This window comes from Chiroxiphia lanceolata, chromosome 6 (genome assembly GCF_009829145.1).
Source record: "Chiroxiphia lanceolata isolate bChiLan1 chromosome 6, bChiLan1.pri, whole genome shotgun sequence".
NCBI classification, from domain to species: Eukaryota; Metazoa; Chordata; class Aves; order Passeriformes; family Pipridae; genus Chiroxiphia; species Chiroxiphia lanceolata.
The window spans coordinates 30,598,699-30,616,625 of NC_045642.1; the positions used below are offsets into that span (position 1 = coordinate 30,598,699).

The window sequence follows — 17,927 nt, forward strand, 5'->3', positions numbered from 1 at the left end:
GGCAGTGTTTAGCCTGGAGAAAAGGAAGTTCAGGAGAGACATTACTTCTCTCTACAACTACCTGAAAGGAGGTTGTAGCAAGGTGGGGGTCAGCCACTTCTCCCAGACAACTAGTGACAGGAGGAGAGGAAACGGCCTCAAGCTCAAGGGGAGTTTCAGGCTGAACATCAGGAAGAATTTCTTCACTGAAAGGGTTGTAAAGCATTGGAACAGGCTGCCCAGGGAGGTGCTGCAGTCAGCATCCCTGGAAGCATTCAATAAATGACTGGATCTGGCACTTAATGCTGTGATTTAGTTGACATGGTGGTGTTTGCTCAAAGGTCAGACTCAATAATCTTAATGATTCTGTGATTCTGTGAAAAGTATGCACTTCACAAATGCAAGCTTGTCATAACAGTAAACAGCTCATCTAGGAGGCAGATCTACCCCCCTCTATAGCATTGTCATTACAACAGCCCTTCTTCCTGGGATGAGTTTCATGGCTAAGGGTTCAACTGCTTCAGGAAATATGGTGTAGACTGGCATATTAATTCACCAGCACAGATATTTTTGTTGGCCTGATTTAGGCTGGACACTTATCTTTTGGTGCATTACTGGATTTTGCTGCTGCTGGTGGTTTTCATTCTGCTTATACTGTTGGAGGTGACCATAGGACCCTCCCTTCATCAGCAGACTTGCTCTTTTGAACAGTTTCACTAAAAAAGCCTCTTCCATCCACCACCCCACACCTGCTCCTCAATGGATCTTCAGCATTTCAGTGACACTTAGAAATTCTGGTTTGCATTTTGAAACAGCCCCACTTGCAACAGACACTGTCATATCCACTACAGCTTGAATCTGTAGGGGTTTTATCCATCAATGATATTAGAGGTAATAGACTGGTCATCCTTGAGCCGTGCATCTTGAATGCACCTGAACTTCGGAGGAGCTGCACAAGTCTACCCAGCATCCTGGCATTGTACTGGTGGGTCAATCAACTGCAAACTTCAGTAAAAATTAGTGGGCATGATTTCCCAGCTGGATATACATAAACTGAAAGGCTGTGAACTTCGGAGTCAGAAGACTTTTTAAAAATTATTTTAATATATCTAACAATGCTTACTCTGTAGGCCTGGAGATAGCAATTGTCCATTCAAAGATAAACTAAGCAGCACAAGTTGTGCATGTGCTGTTATTGCAGCAAAGCCTCAGCTAGGACACTTGATGGAGAAATTTATTTCCAGGTAACTTCAGTTATCTCTGCTGGGCTGGCAAGGGAGAATGGCAGACACGGAGACACCAGTTACTGCAGAATTACATGCGTGGGTACTTGTCCACTAAGAAGTGCCTATACCATTGGCTGAACTCTCATTTCACACAGGACATCAAGCAACCACTGACGGGGAAGAGTTCCTGTTGCTAGGAGTTACTGCTGGACCTATTATCCAGTTGGACCGGCCACATGCAGGAGACCTGAAAAAGAAAATTTGATCTGTTTTTCTCCTTGACCACTTGAAGGTGGTCCCAAACTTCTGATTAAGCTCTAGTTACTTGCCAAATAACACCTCCCTTGCAGAACTGTGGGCTGGAATACCTGCATTTTCCAAGTGGCACTAGAGGGCCCACGTCCTCACATTTCCAGGAGAGCTAATCCCAGATGTTTGAGAATCAGGTTCCAAAATAATGTCAGTCACCTAAAGAACATAATATAAAAAAATAAAATAAAACCAATAATGTTGAATTCTGTATGTTTGCTTTTGACTCTAGTCTTTGACTCACACTCCAGAGTTTTCATGTTTTTCTCTGCACTAGGTAGCAGCAACAGAATGCTTTTCTTAACTGAAACATTAGATTCTCTTACAACCACATGATGTATGGAGCAGAGTTTTATAGAACAAAAAGAGCAGTAAAGTAGAAGTAGCCTTCCTCTTCCTCCCCAGTAGCCCGCAATCGATGTCTATGTGTCTGCAAGACCTTTTATCTCCTTACAGAAAGCAAATGATTTCTAAGGAGGAAGCATCCTGCTATTGATTCCCAAGGCTGCCTGGGTTTGGCAACATTGAGGTAACTGTGCTGTGGAACAGGGCATCATGTCATCCCATCAGCACTCACTACCTGTACTATACAGCAGCTCAGACACCAGCCCCATTGTGTCTGCTCTTGTGAGGAGCATGATTAGCTCTTCTTTGATGACAGTAAGTCCAGGCTTTGCTTTTGTTTCTCAGCCAAAACCCTACCTTTCCATGAACCCAGGCTCCCAGCACAGCACTGGCGGCTGGGAGCACCCAGAAATACTGATTGAAATAGTGACAGGCATCATTCAGCAAACGATTTCCCCTCCCTGGTCATCCACAGAGCATGTGGCAAAGCTCCCACCTTTCTGGGGCAGTCACCTGTATATGCATTGCACTTCTCCCTTTCTAGTTTCTCCACAAAGGTTTGTGTATGCAGGAAAAATTGGAAACTCAGAAGGCATCTGTCCCCTCCTACCCTGGCTGCCTTCCCGCACAGAGAAGATAGATGCCTTTGCTTTATGTCACCTCTCAGCCTCTGGTCCCCAAACTCCAGCCTCAGAATCAGTGTGGTTCTTTACTGACTTCATAAAAATAAACAAAGGCCTGATAGCATTTAGGTCTACTAGTAAATTATTTACACACACAACCTCCTTCTGTTTCTTATTGCACGGGTCTTGGTGTCACCACCCTGCAAGGGACCATGTTTGTCCCTGGAATGCGGTCCCCACTCCATGACAGCCAGACACTGATGTAAGCAGGCTATCAGTGTACAGGCTGTGCTTCGCCAGCTGCTGCCCAGGGCTGGACATTGCCCACAAGGCAGTTGAATCCAGCCTCTGCAAAAGTGGGTGTCAGCAAACCCAGCCTGAACGAGTACACTGCTATGGGTGGTTTGGCACGCAGAGGCGACTGAGTTCAGGCCAGGTATGAGCTTGTCAGTAGATCTCACCCAGCAGGGAACAGTACTGAGAGGCAGCCCAGTGGCAAAGCAGTAACTTCCCCTGCAACTATTTTTAAAAGCACCTTTACATCTTTTTTTTCAACTTGCAAAGTACAAATAAACTGAAAGCATCAGCCAGTTGTTACTTAAGGGAACTATTGTTTTGTAGACCTCTGCAACCCTAGTGCAAATGAAATATTATACTCCTCAACCTCCCTTCTTGGAAAAAGTCCCCCATTCAGCTCTGCCTTTGATCCTGTTTCTATTCTTCTATGATGCCTTTAGCAGACTTTTGTTCTTGACTCAGTATGGTCCATCTTACAGTGTTTCTTTAGGTCCTGCTTCACAGTGGGCAAACGGACATGGACTGCGATGTGTGTCCAGGTTATACGATGACATGTTTTTCATGCTGACCCCCAGAGCAGGTCTTTTACATGCAATGCTTGAACAGTCCTTGCCCGTGTCCACTGCTGACCCCCACAAGCCAACTTCTAATTCAGAGCAAGAGGCTTGCCCAATTTCTTCCAAAACAGCTTGCTTTGGCATCTGTGTATGCTGAACTTTCTCTGTCATGGTGGTTTGGCTTCCAAGTTTAGTTAGAATCTTCTGGAGTCCCTTCCAGTCCTGCCAAGTCTTGGTTGCAATTATAATACATGGTTCTCTGTTGGCAGCAAATGCTGTTGCCTTGTTATCCCTCTTCCCCTTTTACTGATTTTTGGAATGGTATTCAGAGGGCCGCTTTCATCTCTGACAGGCATGGTCCCACCACCCCCTCAAACCCCTGTAAGCTTTTCTTCCCTGTTTGGAACACTGGCCTTTTACTTTTAATGGATTTTTCCTCCTGCCTATTAGCTCTGACTCAATATTCAATCCATAACAGGACTTTTCATCCCATGGCTGCCAAGTTTGTTTCATTCTTGGAAAGGCCATTATCATCATCATCATGGCTAGGCTTCGCGAATGAAGATTAAGGAAGGCTCTATCCACATTTATCAAAAAACCTTTTGAAAGCATGTGGTCCTACTTGTTCCTGATGAACTTCTTCAGGACTCACAGAAGTCAACTGACTAGTGGGTCTAGTGCCCTACCAGTGTTCCCTCCACTGGGTGCTGGTCCACCAATGCAACTGGCATGGTCCCTATTTTTCTGGAAGCCTCATGCTATGCCCTGTCTTGCCTTTTTTTAAAAGGCAGCTGCTCCCTGGGGCACAGCAGGAAGAAGGACACTGGGGTTCTGCCCTTCTTACTGTGGGGAGCAGCAGCAGGGCTGGTCATGAACATGACACATGCTGACTCCAAGACTGTGTCACAATGCCTTGTGTTTTCTTGGATAAACCCTTGAGTCCAGGCACCACGCAGAGCAATGCCCTGTCACTGGTCCCAGCAGCTGGGTGTTAGGATGCTACTCTGGGCACCATCATCCATCCCTGTGTGCTGTACAGGGTCCATACAGAGCAGAAGCCAGCAGGAAACACCTTGGACTGGTGCAAGGCTGCCCAGGTCTTCCTGGGGAAAGCAGAGTGCTGCAGCCAAAATACCAGTTCACCATGCCCCAGGGAATGCCATGTGGCAAAGCCATCCAAAAGCCTCCAGAGCAGCATCCCTGATCATCCCTCACCATCAGCTGAGCCTGGCCCTTCTCCTTTGATGATGAGTGCTGGTAGCACCCCCTCATCACGCAGCATGACCCAACCACTGCCCAACCCCACAGACATCTTCCCAGGATGAGGACAACCCAGTTTAACTCTCCTGTGGCCAAATGTGCCACTTAAACTAGGGTGTTCTCATCCAGGGAGCTGGTGGGCACCGCCAGGTCATCCTGTCCTTTGTCTTTTGCTGCTTTCCCCTGAAATAACAGTGAAATAATGCGTCTCAAGAGACACATCCAGAAGTCAGCCATATACCAGGAGGTTCAGAAGTGGAGGGGCTGTGGTGAGCCCAGGATCAAGGGGTGGGTGCAATTGCCTGAGATAAGTGCCATGTCCAGCACATTTGGATCTGGGTCTCAGTCTAGCAGTAGTTTAGTTTCCCAATTTACCTGTGAAGAGCTTCAAAGGGCACTGAAAGAGTCTGCAAAGGCCAGCAGGAGCATGAGCAACTGCTGAAGCCTGCAGGGAGGATCCCAGGCTGCCAGGGCAGGCAGCAATGGGAATTTTATCGCTGATTCCCCCAGGAGCAGAGTTAGGCGATCACACAAAGCTTTCCCAATAAAAGTTCAAATGTATGAATTTACCGTATCTAACGCCTCCCTGAAATCCAAACAGACTCGATTACATTCTCTTTCTGTAATGAATCAGTAATTATATTGAAGAACACTATTATTTGTTTGGCATGACCTATATAAACCCAACTTGAGGAGTGCATAGTTGGTGTGGTGCCAGTGCTCTGTGCCCTGCGTATTATTGCCTTATAAACACAACCATTGTTTGAATTTCAGATCAAAACAAACCGAGCCATGTCGCTTGTCAGTTATTAGATATCTTTTTTCCAAATGCTCACCCAGGCCGTATTACAATAACAATAATTATTATTACATACTTCCTTATTATATGTTTATGCCGAGGTAGCACATTTGCCTTTTTCCCACACATTAGTTGCTTCTCCTGACTCTTATGATTCACTCCTGCCTATTTCCCAATGTCCATGAGCTCTTTCTGCATTCCTGGCTGCATTTTGTCAAGACCTACAGATTAGCACAGCGACTCATGGTGCTATATTGCACCAGTCTGCAAAGGGTTGCAACCAGCACAGGGGTTTCACTCTTCAAGGGAATATGCAAACAAAAGAAAGACATGGACCCTGCCCCTAGGTGCTTTATAAATATTTAACTTGGTCTGATAATGTGATTAAAGACTGATAATATGATTTGGACAGACTAAAACCCAGCCCTGCTTGGGCAGGGCTGGAAATGGATCCTCTGTGGGACACAAGGGGGGAAGGGGGCAAGCTAGAGCATAATGATGATTCTTTCAACAGACACGGCCGCAGCTGGGAGTAGGACTCACCTTACCCAACTTGGGACATCCAAAATGTACTTGTCAAGTCCTCAACATGTTGCCGACCTGCCTTTACAGTCACGGAAGAGAAGCAGTGCTTGGCTGTCGGGTGAGTCAGCCCTTCTCAAGATAAACTTCAAGATATGTGAGATGAATCATACACTAGAGGTGCCTATTTGTCTCCATTGACTATTCAGGAAGCCTGTCCAACTAATTAGGTTTAGATACCTAGGTTTTAGGCACCTAAAATCAGATGAGAGGAATCCCATCCTCACAGACGTTCTTCATTACTGGCTTGACAAAGGAGGCAGTAGGAGAGACTCCCTGGAAATTTCCTACCGGATTTGGACCTAACCAAACTCCTCCATCCTCTGTGCATGGGAATCTGCAAAGCCTCACCTCCATGTTCTCCCCACGGAGCTTCTGCAGGCATGGGGTGCTCCAACCGTGTGCAGCTGGCAGAGATGAAAGCATGTTCCCTGCTGAGGACTGAATGAGGCAATGGTCTTGTGGGAAAAGATAAAATAGTGGAGCTGAAGACTGTACTATAATGTATTCAGAGCAGGCAGGAGGAACATAAAAAAAGAAAAGGAGATGACCTTGACTGCCTGGTGCTAAAGATGTGTTTTGATGGAACAGGATAGGTGGGAAAGCAAGCTGCCTCCCTAATGCAAATATCTCATGGAGCTGTAAGATGTGTGGAGTGCAACCCATGTGTTTGGAAACAAGGTTATGACGAGTTCCACCATGAAGGGCCAAAATGGTATTTTTCAGAGAGTTACAACTAAGACTGTTGGAGGTTAAGCAGCCACCAGCACTGCAAGCAGCACCTTCTGACACCAGCACTTCATGTCAGATAAATGTCATGACCCGAGAGGATCCTAAGTAGTTTAAGACTTCCTCATTTAAAAAACAAACAAACAAACAAATGGTGAAAGCACTTAGTCCTAGCACATTTTTTTGATGAAAAAATCATGGAAACATTCCACTGGTTGATGTCTGCTGAATAAATCAGCAGCCAGGGCTGCTCTGGTTGGAAATAGGCAGAGGCCAACAGAAATCACTGTGCTGCATTATTGCCCTGCTGTGCATGGGCTTGGGACTGTGGAAGCAGGATTTGAAAAAATTGTGGAATTTGTCCTGGTTTCTGAGACCTGTACTTTCCATGTCCCTGATCATTTGTTACATGCATAACTACCCTGTTGATACACGGGCAATAGCTGTTTTGATGTGCAGCAGGTGTCACTTGCTCCTTTTTTTCTGGAAACTGCCAACAGCTTCTTTAAAGCTTCTGGCACTTCCCTTAACCTGAACAACAATTTATTTAGGTGAGAGATATTTGATTTTTCTCTGCTGCGGCAAACGTGCAGATTAGGCCAGGTTAAGGGCACCTATTTGAAGATATGCCCTTGCTGTACACCATAATCAGCTCCTGAGGTTGGGCCCACCAGGGATGCTGGGGACCCCAGGACCCCTACGTGCTCAGCTGAGACTTGGAGAAAAAGGGGGTGCTGGCACCAGGCTGTGCAGGTTGTCCCATTTGTGTGGACTCTCTGCAGGGAGGGGGATGGGGTGCTGCTTTGGGGACCTGCAGTGGGATAGCACACCACTTTCCACAACAGCTGCTTCACGGATCTGCTCCACCAGTGATGAGAAACACATCTTGCTCCATACCTCATCTTGCTGTAGCTGGCTGGGCACTTTCTCAGCTCCCATTACCACACTGGCAGGATTGAAAATCCCTTCTCTAGCTTCATGCAGTTGCAGCATGTTCAGGGAGGAGATCAGAAGAGACTCGCTTCTTGCCCTAGAGGGTTTATAACTTCTCTGAGAACAGGTAAACCTCTAAGAAGAGAGAGGTTTCTCTGCAGGAGGTGGTAGGTAGGTGCCAGCAGCAAATGGGCAGCAGGGAGATCTGCAGCACTGCGTGAGGGGTGTGCTGGGCTTTGCAGCCCTGTGCCCTGTGTCTAGACAGGGTGTGCAGACCACGGGCAGGGTGGTGGGTGTCCTGCCGGGGAGCTGGGGTACAGTAACAGCCCCACACCCAGGCCAGGGTCAGAGGGGCAGATGTTCCTCTTCAGCCACCTTTGCTTTCCACTACCATGCAGCAGCCAGTCCTGGTGATGTTCTTTTCCTCCAGCCCCTCAAATCTACTGGCACAGTGGTTTGTGCCTCAGTCCTGCTCCCGCCCCTCACACAGGCTGCATGTGTTTGGGTGCAGCTGGACAGATTCCAGGATGTGGCTGGGCCAGTCTCCTGAGCAATCATGACGAACAGCTAAAGACTAGCATGGACTTGCTGTCCTGCTATGTGGAAATATATTAATTGCATTAGTATTTCCACTGGAAATTATAACTTAGATCCATTAACTTCAGCCAATTTCCTTGCCCTGGGTCTGCTAAAAGGACACCTCTGCTTTTTCCACTGTAGTGTCTTGTCAGTGCCACCAGTGCTAAATTTGTGGCAGGCTAGTCACATCCATGTGACATTTTCAGAAGAGGTCCCAGATTACCTCCACCTCCTGTCTCCACTTCCCCTCACTTCCCCCAGAGGTAGCCCAGCATCTGAGCTACTGAGAAACAGAAACCCATCTTTATGAAAATCCAAATCAGATCCCAAACCCCATTATTAATTAGTAAAGATGTCTTGTAATTTAGATCACCTTAGATGGTCTTTAGGTCATTCACAGGTGTAAAGTCAAGAGGATTAAGGGCATATAATATTTGTCTGGCAGCATTGCTACCAATTCCAGCAAAAATAATGGAGCTGAATTCTTGGGTTTCCTGCTACCACAAAGTACACACATGCACACACTCTCTATTTTACGAATGTTTACATACCCAAGCTGCCAGGAATCTCATGCCCGTTGCTTCCCACCAACTTAACACACTTTCCTGTATCTCTGTGAATTTGTTTTCTCACCGAGCAGCTGGTAATATCCCTTTCGCTTGGGAACAGGCAGAGTCTGGGCTTCCTCGGGTGCCAGAAAAGCCTGGCAGAGGGCGCACCTACAAGCTGTGGTTTCCATCCCAAGCCGTTTACACCTCCCAGTGGCTACCCAGAGATGTTCGTTCCATGGAAGAAATGTAAAGCCAAAATAAAAGGAAGTATTAAAAAGTTACAGGCCATGCTGACATCCGCCTACTCCTCCTGTAAGGCCGCAGCGTCTGAGGTGGTGCCTGGAACAGAGGAAACATCTACACCGCTTGCGAAGACCAGCAGAAACGCACTTCTACACCTCCACCTCCAGGGGCACAGCCAACAAAAATAGCATCGGACACAAAAGATATGAATAGAATAGTGACTGCAGAAAGCCTCGACTCATTTTACACCCTCAGCAAAATTAAAAGCAGGAGGTTTGTCCTTGCTCTGTCCTCAGCCTCTGTACACCACAGCACCAAAACAAAAAGGACATGTCTATTTACCTGAAGATTCCCATGTGAGCAAGGGAGTGAAATGCCCAGATCATGTGAAACTCACAGGGGAAAAACCTTGCTCATGACGAAAGCACTTCCTTTCCTACCTTGAAACTTTGGGAACTAAGTGGTAGGAGGGGGAACAAACCAAACCACCCCACCCCCGCCTTGTTTTCAACAATTCAGACTTTTTGTACTCATGTTCTTGCTCCGTAACTCTGACGCAAGCAGACCTGCAGACTTTCTACTGCCAAACAGCTCCAGATGAAATGCAGGTGCCTTAAGATAGCAACCTTCTTCTGTTGCTATGGGAGCTGTACCATCATCAAATATATTTGTGACAAAGCTGGCACTTGGATTCAGGTTATACTTGATGCTCAAAGTAACCTCTTAATACCCTGATGGGGAGCGAAACTGGGCAAACAGTGCAGCCACCCCACAAGACTGTTCTCCAGCCTTTAGCAGGAGCCAGCATGTGAAACAGTGCCCAGCGGCTCAAGGACAAGACAGTGCTGATTTGTACTTCCCAGTGCTTTTCTCCTGGCTGTCCCAAACCATCTGACATTGCACAGCTAATCCCAAATTTGTGAGGCACACGCACGTCCAAGCCCATTAGGGTTAGACAGAGTATAAAGCTGAAAAGTAGACCCTAACTATGTAAAAATAATCAAACTGGATCAGATCAAAGGTCTGTTGTGGTTTTCCTCCAAGAGCAGCCAATGCTAGTGGGGGAAAACAGGGGAATGAGAGAGTGATACTTCTGCTGTGCATTGTCCAGCAACATGTTGCAGAGGTTTCCCTTTGCCTTTAGTAAACCTCCGGGGACTTTTCCTCCATAAATTTGTCAAATTGCTTTTTTGACCCAGTTTATACTTTTGACCTCCACAGCATCATGTGCCAACGAGCCCAAAGTTTTATACACACACGCGACTGGAAAAACTAATCCTTTAAAACTCCTGCCTTATCATCTCATTCACTGCCCCCTATTTCTTCCCCATTTTCTAGCTACTCTGGCCTATTTCAGCTCTCATTCAGGAAAGTGGTTCTTAATTCCACTGTTAAATGTGTATACAGGTCTGATGCAGAATCTTATCCCTCTGTATGTATTTTGAGACAAGTTTAGCATCTGTTTGCATTGGAACCAGGGAAGGTGAACACTCCAGAAGCTGCTCCGGTGCTGAGGACAAGTTTGGGAATGGCTTGGGAGGTCCTGGACATTTATTCCCACTTCCCATGCCCAGCTATAGTATCCCAACTGGAATGTGCTGGGCCCGGACAGATTGACCCACATGAGAAGGCTAGTGAGCATGGCATTGCAGTCATTCACTTTTTCAGTAATCTTCTTTAATAATTGACTTTCATTTATTCATTTATCTATCTTAATTCATTTGCATTTATCAAAAGTTCTGGCACGGCTCTGGCGGGTGGTGCAAGGCTCTGATTTTTTCATTCCTCTGCTTGGTGTGAATTCATGCCCACACAAATTCCCACTCTGGCCCGGAGGGCTCTGACTTTCAGCCACGAGGTGGGGTGAGCAGCTAAATTTCTCAACGAGCATGTGCGCAGGCAATGCAAGGCAGACCACCATGGAGTCAGGGTTTGCCAAGCTAAATCACTGGAAAAAAATTCCTTCTCAGCTTCAGCTTTTGCTGCTTGATCCGTGGAAATGTGCAACCTTAAACCCCAAGTTTCCAAAACAAATGCATACGGTGCAAGCGAATAACACAAAAGCAGCAGGGGTGGACAGCTGTGCTGGTAGAGGAGCTGCCAGCCCTGGGCTCTTGGTTCTCTTGCACTGAGTTCAGCCTTGCACCCCGGTGGGCCGACAGGGAGGAACCACGCAAAAAACAGGCTGGGAGCGACTCGGTAGTGAAATAGTTATCTCGGCTGGCTTTCTCGGTAACTCTTGGAAAGTCCCCGAAATGACGTTTCTAACCTAACAATTAAAATGGGTTTAATTATAGAGAAGCTCAGAGCCCTGGGAACAAGCACCATCTACAGAACGAGTAAACAACTGCAGAAAATAATAGGCTGTTCACTCCCCTACTCCTCACTTCTGGCCAAGGCAAGGGGAAAAAAAGAAACTATAAAGAGAAGGAAATTCGAGGAACCCGATTGCTCTCCCTAAGTAAATAATAATAATAATAGAAATCTGGAATAGCCTGAGCCTGTGGGGGTTTCAGTTGGTTATTTTGGCTGTTCTTGAAGACCAAAGGAGGGGAAAAAGATCAGCTGCCAGTGCAAAGTCCAGATCCCGCGACTCCAAAGCAAACAGAGGAGGAAGTGGATCATTCGTTTGAAGTTTTCAGTGCAATGGCTGCTCGGGTCAGTGCTCTGCAGCCGAACTCAGGGGTTTCTGTTCTCTCAGCCAAGCCGAATCGCAGGGCTGGAGGAAGAGCCTGCAGCGCCAGGCTGGGCCCCCCTCTCCCGCCCGCCCGGGGCAGAGGGCCCAGATGCCATTGCTCGGCCTTAGGGGAAACACCCACTGAAGTTATAGTTGGGAAGAGCGTCGCCTCAGCTGGGACTAAAGGGGATAAACGGGCAGAGACTGGGAGCTGAGGCACTCTGGTACTGATAAGCCTTGAGCAGTTCAGTTCATTTTTATTTTTACACAAACTGCCACCATCTTCCCCCTCCCTCCCCTCGTATCGAGATCAGAATGAATCATTGAATCATACTTTGTCTACTAAAACCTGGAACAGATTACTTGCTTAGAGCCTTTCTTTTCTTTTTCAGTTTTACAATGTTGAGTTCTGGGGACTGGAAGAGGACTCTTTGGGGAGAAAAGGCAAGATTTATCAAACGCCCTATTAAAGGGCGTATTTTCACAATTTAAATTAATGTGGATGTAAGCTATTTCCCCTTGTAGAACTTGCCAGGTTTCATTAAAAACTGGAAAAAAGGAGTAAGGCTATGGGGGGCGGGGAGCGGGGGCGGTCAACACAAAGCCCGGCAGCGCGCACAAACTCCGGGCAAGCGGCCGCACCGAACACAGATCCGAACAGTTTAAATCCAAGCGGACAGAACCCCATTGGATTTTCGCGGGAAAAAACGTCCGGCGAGCGCGGAGCCGCCGAAGCGGGGCTCGGCCCGGCCGTTGGGCGCGGACGGGACAGGACGGGACGGGACGGGACGGGACGGGACGGAACAGCCGCGCGCGCTACCCCCACCGCGCGGAGGGCGGAAGGGAGCGCGCCCACCCCGAGCCGCGCCCCGCGCTACACACGCGCGCGCACGCGGATACGCACGCGCACAACGTGGAGACGCGCGGACGGGGGCGCGCGCAAATACGCGCGCACACTCGCGGTCACCGCACAGGCACGCGGACGCGCGCGCGCACAGGCGCGCGGAGTCAGTCGGTGCGGCCACACAACCGCCCCCTCCGGAGCAGCGCGGGGCGGGGCGCGGCCCGGCCGGCACAGCCACCCCCCCGCAGCCGCTTTGCGTTCTTCGCCCCCCCGTCCCTCCTCCCTCCTTCCTCCCGAAAGTTTTTCTGGGCCTGCCCGCCCGGGTGATTCAGTCGCGGTGTCAATCACCCTGTCCTCCTCCACCTCCTCCCCTTCCTCCCACTGCCGGCTCCTCCTCCTGGGGTAAGTCCGAAACTTTATAAGTTGAGCCTTTCTCGACCCGCTGGAAGCGAGGAGCGAGCGCGGCGGCTGGGTGGGCTGGTGGCGGCATCAGTAGCGGCGGGGGGAGGCTGCGAGCCGGGGCGCTGGAGGCTGTGCCTTACCTACGCCGTGACTCCTCTTGTCCGAGTGCCGCTGCCCCACTCGCTTCCCCCCTCGCTTGCCGAAGATGTCCACAGCCCTGGTGTCGCCCACCATCTTCGACTTGAGCGAAGTTTTATGCAAGGTAAGGGGGCCGGTGGGGGCTGCGCCACCAACTCCGGTACTATCCAGCTTCTTTGGGGTTCGTGTTGTTTTGGTTTTTTTCCCCCCCGTTTTCTGGTCGTGAGCAAGTTCGGCGCTGGGACCGGAGGGCGCAGGGCGGGGACCGAGCACGGGCATCGGGGCGCGGGGGTTTCCCGCCCATGCTTCCCGCCTCTGCCGCTCCGGAATGGGGAAACCGCCCCGCACTCCTGGCAGGCTCGGCCGCGGCGCCGAGCGGGGGGGCCGTATCCTTCCCGTGCCCCTGGGGCCGCCGCGCTTCAACACGCCCGGGCGCGGCGGGCGGCGGCGCTGCCGCGGGGCCGGGCGGGTTCCGTCCCCGCGGGGTTCTGCCGCTCCTCGCGGGGCCGCGCGGGGCACGGGGCGGCGGGGGCTGGGCGGGAGCGGTTGGGCGGGCGCCGCGCCGCGCGCTGCCCTTCCCTTCCCGCGCGCCGCCGTCCCCGGGGGCGCTCCCAGGAAAGCGCTCCAGCCGCGCGGCGTCTTCGGGCGCTGTCAGCGGCTCCCCCCCCCCCCCCCCGCGCCTGGCGCTCCACTCGCTCCGTGACCGCGCTGCGCCAGGGACGGGGAGGGGCGGCCCGGGGCCCTCGGGTGGAGCGGCGAAGGGGGCTGCAGCAGATGTGGCGGAGGGAGGGAGGGAGCGGGGGAGCCGTCAGGGCAGGGCGTCCGCCGCTCCCACGTCCGCGGCAGTGGGAGGCGGTGAGGTGCCGTGCCACGCTCCCAGGGCTGCATGGGGACGCCGAAGAAAGTGGTGGCAGTGGCAGTGACCGGCCCTTCCTTTCTCCCCGTAGAGCAACAAGATGTTGAATTACAGCCCCTCGGGTGTCAGCGGGTGCCTGCTGGACAGGAAGGCGGTGGGCACCCCAGCAGGCGGCGGTTTCTCTAGGAGGCACTCTGTCACTCTGCCCAACTCCAAGTTTCATCAGAACCAGCTCCTCAGCAGCCTGAAAGGGGAGCCGGCTCCCATGCTGAGTCCCCGGGAAAGCCGCTTCCGGGACCGCTCCTTCTCCGAGGGCGGCGAGCGCCTGCTGCAGCAGAAGCAGCCCGGGGGACAGGTCAACTCCAGCCGCTACAAGACGGAGCTGTGCCGCCCCTTTGAGGAGAACGGTGCCTGCAAGTACGGCGACAAGTGCCAGTTCGCCCACGGCATCCACGAGCTGCGTAGCCTCACCCGCCACCCCAAGTACAAGACCGAGCTCTGCCGCACTTTCCACACCATCGGCTTCTGCCCCTATGGTCCGCGCTGCCACTTCATCCACAACGCGGAGGAGCGCCGCGCTGTGGCGGGGAGCCGGGAGCCCGCCGTCGCCGACAGACCCCGCCTGCAGCACAGCTTCAGCTTTGCCGGCTTCCCCAGCACTGCTGCCAGCGGGCTGCTGGACAGCCCCACTTCCATCACCCCGCCGCCCATGTTGAGCGCCGACGACCTGCTGGGCTCCCCCACCTTGCCTGACTGCGCCAGCAACCCCTTCACCTTCTCCAGCCAGGAGCTGGTCAGTCTTTTCGCCCCCAGCATGGGGGTGCAGGTGCCCGGCGGGAGCCCCCCCCCCACCTTCTTGTTCAGGCCCATGTCCGAGTCCCCCAACATGTTTGACTCGCCACCCAGTCCTCAGGACTCCCTCTCTGACCAGGAGGGCTATCTGAGCAGCTCCAGCAGCAGCCACAGCGGCTCAGATTCCCCTATCCTGGACACCTCAAGACGTCTTCCCATCTTCAGCAGACTCTCCATCTCCGACGACTAATCTGGGGTTTCCTCTTGCCCCTCCCCACATCTATTACGATGTTAAGCTGAACTCCCCCCACCCTCTCCCAAGTAGTCTGAGCTGGATGTTAACATGTCCACCTGCCTGCCATATACCCACTGGCTTAAACCTTAAGTGCCAAAATACGATGAAAAGCAATAACGTTTACAAAGTTAGTGCCTTTTAACACTTTCACTGTGACTGTATTACCTCTCCAGCTGCAGAGGGCACCAGCAGCTCTGTGCACTTCCAGATGTGCAGGAAATGTCCGAATTCAGCTCCCTCCACTGGCCATGTACTGCATCACCCTCTCCTAGTCCCATCCTGACTGGCCAGTTTCTGCTAGACTGCAGGCATGTGGGCAAGCGTTAACATCCAGTCCTTTTTCTCCTCTCCCCTTAAAGACTAAATCTTGCCTGGATCTGCTCAGGTCTGCGGGAAGAAAAGCTGAGAACGGACAAAGATTGTAACATGAGTGGGACTTCGACTGTGAGGAAGAAAACAAAACACACGCAAAAAAAGAGAGAAAGTTAAAAAAAAAAAGATGGACTATGAGAGACTTGATTTTGGTGCTAAAACTTCCCCATGTATACATGTGACATCTTAAAACAAATAAAGGAAGAGAGGGGGTGGGGCCAACAGAAGTCATTCCACACACACACAAGTTCGTGTAAACAAAGTTCCAGTAGACATAGCTTTAATGGTTTTGCTCTAGAGTACTTTAGATCTATCTTAGAGCACTCACGCCAAGCTTTTTATTATTTTTTCTGGGTTTTTAATTTTGTATAACTTTTCAGAAATTGGAGAGCAAATTTTGCTTGTCACTGCACAACAATATAAAAAGCTTATTTAACTTATCAAAACGTATTTATTGCCGAAACCTATGCTTTTTAATTTTGTTCATATTTATCGGGATGATGAATCCATAGAATATATTCTTTTATGTTTAAATTATGATCTTCCATATTAATCTTAAGATTGTGAAGTGTCTTTTTTTCCTTTTTTTCCCCACAGTTTAATATATTATACTACAATGACATTTTTTTGTAACTTTACACTTTTTTGGTTATTTTATTTTAAAAAATGAAAAATTAATTTAAAAAAATGCAAAAACTGTGTTTGGATTATTTATTTTAGAATTCCCTCTCCCTTTTTTTGTGTTGGACTGCAAATGGAGTTAATGTGCTTCTTTGCCTTTTCTCTTCTCCTCCTCTTCCCCTCTCCCAGGTCTTGCCTGGGCTTTAGAATGTACATACCTGAGCTCTGTTGCGAGAAGCATGGAAGGAAGACCTTTTTCTTCCTTTTGTTGTAAAGATTCTTCAAGGAGAAAAGCCTTGGGCTCAAAGTGCCTATCTGAAGACATTCCAAATACAGTTTGTCTTTGCATTTCTGTATTCCAAGTTTGGAATTTTCCTTACCAAGGTGAATGGGACTGGCACAAAGAGAATAATGAATGTAACTTTTTTTTTCCCCGTTACTGTTTGCTACGTTGCTTTTTCTTCCTCTTTGTGTGAGTTTATTTAAAAGAAAATCTCTTTTGTAATGACTGTTTGCAGTTTAAATCAATAAACCCCAAGTTTTTTCAAGAAACTGACAGTGGAGCTGGTTTTACTTGCAAAAATTGAGGGACTGGTTTTAGACAACCCCACAGATGCAGATGCTTCCCTTCTCTTGACCCTTGAGGTGCCCACTCTGTGCTCAGGCATCCCTCCATCATTCCTCACTGATTCAGTGGAACAGCCCTGCAAGTGCACGGGTGCGCAGATCAATAGCAGCAAATATCTGATGTGACCTGCCCTGGTGGCCTCTAACCTTCTCTGTCTCTTACGGAGCGCTCCTCCTATCTTGTGTTGCTCGGTCTGTTCCCGCGAAGTTCTTTCTGATCAGTGTGGCTTAAACGTTGGTTTGGCTTTTGTTCCTTGTGTGTTTTGTGTTCCTGCACAGCTCCCTCCCTGTCAAGGAGAGCTTATGTGTGTTATGAGTGAGGCTAAAGTGGTATGTTGAAGTGTTAGCCCAAGTATCAGTTCTGATTTGTTAGTGGTACTGGTCTGCTTGTACAGCAGGGCTATTTGGTGTTTCACGTGGGAGAGGAACGTGAGCCCCCAGCAAAGTCTCATTGTATGCACACATTACACTGCTATCGCATTTAAGCCTTTGTACATCTTGAAGCATCAGCAATCCCAGAAACTTCCAAAGCCATTGGTTTTGCTTCGGAACACTTCCTTGCCAGCACTGCACATAGTCTTGTCTTGTGTTATTATCTTTGAGCTTTTCTATCGAGCAAGCTTTTGCTTCCAAATCAGGACTGGAATATTGCTGCCAAACCACTGATTCTTCAACTGTCTTAACATGCCTCAGTGTTCAGGAGAGATTCCCTAATTCATGTTGGAAAAGTTCCTGCCAAACAAAAGCTGTAGGATACCTCAAGGCTTACACCAGTGCACCTTCTCAGCTGTTGGCTTTGTGCAACACACTTCTGTGGTCTAGCAATAAAGGTGAGCTGGGTGGAGGAAAGATGGATGAAGACGAGCGTGGCTGGTAGAAGCTGCTTCCCTTGAACACTGCAAAAGCTGTATGGTGAGTTTGCTGGTAGATACTGATGGTAAGTAGCATGTGGTGTGGTCTGCGTGCTGATCCCTGAGACAAGAGCCTTGGGCGCAGCTCTGTGGCCGACTGAGCAGTACTGTTGACCGCAGCCTTGCTCCTGGGCATAAAGGCAAAGAGCCCCATGTGAGGGATGGGCTTCCGCCTGCCCGTTGCAGCAGGCACCCAAGTGTGCTTTCTTCCCTGCTGCTGGAAGCCAAGCTGTCAGTCTTTGAAAAGTGAGATGTACCTGATCTGGAGAGGATTCCAAGCCTATTGCAGCGCATGCACGTGAAGCTTGAAACTGCTTGCTTCCACTCTGGACTTTCTGTGCAGCTCTTCAAACAAATAGCCTTTGCCCAGTTAATAATTG

At 49.7% G+C, this 17,927-nt stretch overlaps 1 protein-coding gene and 1 long non-coding RNA gene across 2 annotated transcripts; one reads left to right on the forward strand and one right to left on the reverse strand.

Moving 5' to 3' along the window:
* Window positions 1-831: 831 nt before the first annotated feature.
* LOC116788922 lies at window positions 832-9,327 on the reverse strand. Its single transcript, XR_004357804.1, has 3 exons — window positions 8,770-9,327; window positions 1,531-1,673; window positions 832-1,452 (listed from the first exon to the last, which is right to left on the reverse strand). It is a non-coding gene; the product is annotated as an uncharacterized LOC116788922 (long non-coding RNA).
* Window positions 9,328-12,759: 3,432 nt separating this feature from the next.
* On the forward strand, window positions 12,760-16,561 carry ZFP36L1 (ZFP36 ring finger protein like 1). The gene is made up of 2 exons (XM_032691574.1): window positions 12,760-13,197; window positions 14,021-16,561. Exons 1-2 carry the CDS (start codon window positions 13,141-13,143, stop codon window positions 14,969-14,971), a joined length of 1,008 nt encoding a protein of 335 aa, XP_032547465.1. The 5' UTR covers window positions 12,760-13,140; the 3' UTR covers window positions 14,972-16,561.
* The last annotated feature ends 1,366 nt before the right edge of the window (window positions 16,562-17,927 follow it).

What these genes read in the sequence shown, in the direction of transcription:
- ZFP36L1 (XM_032691574.1), top strand. Translation starts at nt 13,141, where the DNA reads ATGTCCACAGCCCTGGTGTCGCCCACCATCTTCGACTTGAGCGAAGTT. An exon ending in TGAGCGAAGTTTTATGCAAG is followed by an intron (nt 13,198 to 14,020) that starts GTAAGGGGGCCG and finishes TTCTCCCCGTAG; the next exon opens with AGCAACAAGATGTTGAATTA.